The sequence below is a fragment of the Oryzias latipes genome, chromosome 17 (genome assembly GCF_002234675.1).
Source record: "Oryzias latipes chromosome 17, ASM223467v1".
Classification (NCBI taxonomy): domain Eukaryota; kingdom Metazoa; phylum Chordata; class Actinopteri; order Beloniformes; family Adrianichthyidae; genus Oryzias; species Oryzias latipes.
Window position 1 is genome coordinate 17,631,795 of NC_019875.2, and position 4,888 is coordinate 17,636,682.

Sequence of the window (4,888 nt, forward strand, 5' to 3'; positions counted from 1 at the left end):
TTGTAGTTAAACTTAAGTCACAATATTCATGTTGCTGAAATATACTTAGATGTAAACGAAAGCTTTAGGAAATACTGATTACTGAATTGAAGAAAAAAAGTTTGAGAAAACAAAAAAAGAATAAATGCAAGGTTTGGTGAAATTTGAAATTTATACCCAATTTTTTGTAAGTTTTTTTCCAATTCTTTTCACCTTATTGAATTGTGAGTACATCGAAACAAATAGATTTGAAATGTATTGATTTATTTGACAATTTATAATTTCATTTTTTCCGCCAGTTTTTTATTTTCATATCTACTCCTTGCACTTTCATTTCCTTCATTTGACCTTTTTTTTTTTATCATTTTCACCCATCATAGTTTTCAGCGTCAACAATAACAATCATCGTTTTATAATAAGTCACTGTTCATAAACGAGAGAAAAGTGCAAGTGAGAGAACATCATAAACAACTTTTGATCCTTTTGCAGACATAAAAAAACATCAGGCTTCTGCCTCACATAAGTTTAGACAAAAGCCTTCATTCGATGCTCTGCCAAAGCTCAGCAATCTTCTATGATGCTCTCAGTGCCTCACTCTTCTCATATGACTAAAGATGTTTGGTAATCTTCTTGGCGTGCTCCAACACAGAGTTGTATCTCAGGGTTTTTTCCCTCCAAGATGCTGGGATTCCCTCAAGACCAACCTAGAATTAGCAAATGCCATGAATTACACCAACAGCACTGACTTGTAACGGAATAGTGGCTAAATTAGGCAAATGATCTGACCTGAGCCCCCAAACATGCTCCGATGAAGGACCCTCGACTGCAGGTGCACCCACCGCAGCTCATGGTGTCTCTGACAGCCGTCTCAAAGTTCTTGGCCGTTAGGACTCCGTGCAGCGCTGCCTGGAATGCACCTGGCAGACCTAAAAAAATAATAATAAATGCAATAATTCATAATTATTTGAGCCGAAGTTCAAAGAATTAAGATTTTCTGTCACCAGAGACGCTTAAACTGTCAAAGTACCTCATGTGTTTGGGAACACTGTGGGGATAATCTCCTGGGGAGTCTTTGATAAATGCTCTTTCACCTGATGAATGTGGCCTGAAATAACAACAGGACATGACGGATAACAGCATGACCCAATCTCATGACTTTATCAGTAACAAAGCAGCAGTTGATCTCACATACCGACCACCGCTTTATCCAAATCCTGAGGCTGCTTTCTCTTCAGATCATTCAGCTGATTCAGCACTGCCTCCAGGGCTCCCGGATCAGCACCGTTCAAGATGAAATGTTCCAGAAACCTCAAGAAATGAATTGGGGGATTTTATTTTATGTATTTATTTTTATTGTAGCTCTTTATTAAATCTAAATTTGAGGATAAGTGGGATAAGTTTACATCATCAAGAGTGGCACTGAAAAAAGATAGATAATAATATAAGGATCTATCCCATTTCATTAGTGCCACCAGGAGAAGAAACATGTTAAAAACCTTGCTGCCCCCAAAGTTTCTGCAACACATTCGTCGCTGTTCTGAGTGACGCGGACGGCCTGTTCGACCTTCTCCAACATGTCAGGCTGCCCTGCATAGAAAGCCACAACAGGAGCCAGCTTGGCTACACCGTCGATCTGACAATCCGTCTCACAGCCTGCAACAGAGAAGACACGTCAAGTTTGTTTGTTTTAATAGCAGCAAACTGTTTTATTTTATTAATTTATTTTTGGAATAACCTGTTTCCTCTTTTCCAGCATCCATATTCTTTATGAAACTCTTCAAACATGCCTGCCTCCATGGTCCCTCAATGGGCAGCTGAGGTCTCGGCCCTGATGAATTTAAAAACAAACATTCTATGAGTACAAAGATTTTCTCCTTAAGGGAATACCATAATAGTAAATGCAGCATTTCACTCCAGAGGAGCTGAAAAGATCCGTACCGGTTTTGTCTCTGTACGGATCATTGATGGGTGTGTCGTACTCTGAACCCGGTCCAAAGAACTTCATTGTGCGCTGCTTTAGATGTTCAACGTTTAGACCTAGAAGACGACAGTGATCAATGAATCATGACGGGAGTTAAAATGACATAAAATATAAAATATCCTCAAATTCATAATTTGTTAATTGATTAAAATTTGGTTGATCAATGCCACATGACTGGGGCGATAAAAATCTCATTTAGTTGTTTTGCGGAGCATCTTTGTGTTAAAAATCTACCACTTTGTTGGGTCCAAATACAGATATTAGGAGAGACTGGCTCACCTCCACATTCAGACAAGCTTTCCAGCAGCACATAAGCCTGGTCTCCGTAGCAACTCTGCTCGCCCGTCTTCCTTCGGTAAAAAGGGTTGGCAGACTCAGAACGGAACTCTGGGTTTGAATCCTGAGCCAGTATCCCCTTCAGCTTCTGCAGGTCATAGACCCAGTGCAGAGGCTGTGCTGTAAATACATCATCCAGTCAGTTTTTTTTTTTAGTTCAGACGAAGATCTTTACAGGTAATAATTACTTGTTTGATTGGGTTATTGGGGGAAATGTGATAGAAATGTGAACAAGCTGTTCAAGAGCAAATACTGATGTGGTAAAAGGTATGCAGGATCCTTTGAAAAATAATGACACAAGTCCAACTCCGACCATCTTTTGATCTATTGTAAAACCATTCCCAATGGTATTTTAGTTATGATTATGTCGATTTTAGCCAAAACAACCCAAAAAACCTGGGTCGTTTCCTAGAACATCGTTTCTGCAGAGCGGCTGGAGCTCATTAAACATTTGCCTTGGAGTAGTAGACACAATAAACCCAATTTTCCTTCGAGGGGGTGTTTAAAAAATGTTATCCGACTGAATTAGATGCAGAATAAACAAAATGATAACCAGTCAAAAAAATTACCTGCAGCATCTGCAACAGCTGATCCAACAATGGCTCCTATTGCCCTGTCAGCCACAGCTGAGGCCATCTGTGGAGAAAGGAAAAGTCTTACTGAAGGACTTTGTTTGGCTGCTTTCCTCAAAAGTTTATGATCAAGGCTGGAGCTGACACTCCTTAAAGACCTTCATTAGACAGGAACTTACACAACAAGGGGTCACTAAAGGTCACGAGTACTCACTGACTTTCTATTTCATTTATTTTGATAAAATAATGTGATTTAAAAATAGATCTAAAATGGATTTTGGCAAAGATGTGTGGTAAAATGTAAACAAAAACAGCCAACACTCTTGACAGTTTATAGCCTATATTAAATAGAGCTGCTAAAATTAAGTAGACCAAACTAATAATGAACGAACAAAGAACATTTATCTACTTACTAACTAATCTACAGTGCCTAAATGTTATTATTATCTGATCATCTTTGCTTATCCTACACTTTTATTGCTCACTGTTTGCAGTCTAAACTAACGGATTCGGCATTTTTTCAGCGTTTTTCAACATGATAGATTGAAACGCCAGTTAAACACAAATATTGACAAAAATCATACATACTTTAACCACCGCTGAATGCAGGACGAACAGTTACGAAGTCCGTAGCTTCTCTGAACTTCAGTGGCGTCTTTACACAACAACCTCCATGTTATGAAAACGTCTGTCGCTTTCTCCGCCCACCAGAAGAGGGCGATAGAGGACCACGACTTTTGAACGTTCAACTTTTTTCTCTCCAACTTTATTGACTAACGTGTCTGTGACAAAAATTGAACAGTGAAAAAAATGTGCCCCTCCTTCACAAAGCATTTTTCCCCGTTTTTTTCTGATCACTTAAGTGCTTTATTTAATTCTCTTTTCATGTTTGCTGCTCAATCACAAATATTCCGATTATATGAGGAGAAAGTCACCAACTTTTTTATTTTTGTGTTCTTTAGGGTTTCTTTGAGACATCAAAGTTGTAGAAATTGTTTCAGAATGCAGTGCTAACAGACAGGAATATTTTCAAATGAACACCACACAAGACAGTTGTTAAATTGCTTGTGGAAATTGATGGATTACAATAATAACAAGACAATCCAAAAAAACAGATCAAAAGTGAATTCAGAAAATGGAGAAGTAAGGTAGATGGAAAATAGGAACATTAAGATAGGTCAGCAAGCCTTCCAAACCTAAATCATAGGATATTTTAGCTACAGAATAAACAAATTATAACAAGAAACATGGGGCCCGCGTCGGACTGGCGACCTGTCCAGGATGTCCCCTGCCTTCACCCACGAGTGGCCAGGATAGGCTCCAGCAGCAAAAGTAGACGTTTAGTTAAGGAGTTGTGTTTAACAATTTGGCTAACTGTGAGATATTATATTGATCATTCATTAGCTGATTTTGATCAGTTGTGTGCATGTGGACACAATTAACAAGCTTTAAAGTGTAACTTTCAACATGTTTTTTAAACAATAAGCTTAAAAGATTAGCACTGTTTTGTTTTGTTTTATATTTTATTTAAAAGGCATCTTAGCTCCTTTGAAATTGTGACAGTGGTTAGGAGGTTCTACTTAATAGAGAATTTTACGTCTGAGCTTTTTTTTCATGCCTCATGCCTGAACTGACAGATTTCTTGTAACTCAGGCCTGTTTCTGAAACATAAACTGGAAAGAGCTGTGCACACTGTCAACACATGAGGTGCAAATGAGACACTTTTCATTGAGAGCCTTTCAAGGCTAGTTGAATGTTAACTGGAACACGGTAAACCTGGACTCTTAATAGTTTTTTTGGTTCTCAGCCTAACTGCTCAGCATCAAAACACACTTTATTTGTGTATCTTTTCCTGTGATCACACTGAACAACTCCTGCAAGCTCTTCAAAAAATTGTTTCAAAAAGCCTAGTGTGTTGGAAATATGTCATTCCTTGAATTTGTTTATGCAAATATTGGAGAGACAAAAGTTTTACAAAACACAAATTCTTCACTTATTCTTGAGATTCCTAAAATAATTT

The 4,888-nt window shown here is 38.1% G+C and overlaps 1 protein-coding gene across 1 annotated transcript; it reads right to left on the bottom strand.

The window, feature by feature from the left end:
- Nucleotides 1–411: 411 nt before the first annotated feature.
- On the bottom strand, nt 412–3,469 carry selj (selenoprotein J). The gene is made up of 10 exons (NM_001193492.1): nt 3,457–3,469; nt 2,866–2,932; nt 2,240–2,416; nt 1,918–2,016; nt 1,715–1,807; nt 1,476–1,632; nt 1,172–1,287; nt 1,007–1,084; nt 766–905; nt 412–683 (listed from the first exon to the last, which is right to left on the bottom strand). Exons 2-10 carry the CDS (start codon nt 2,930–2,932, stop codon nt 588–590), a joined length of 1,023 nt encoding a protein of 340 aa, NP_001180421.1. The 5' UTR covers nt 3,457–3,469; the 3' UTR covers nt 412–587.
- Nucleotides 3,470–4,888: the final 1,419 nt, after the last annotated feature.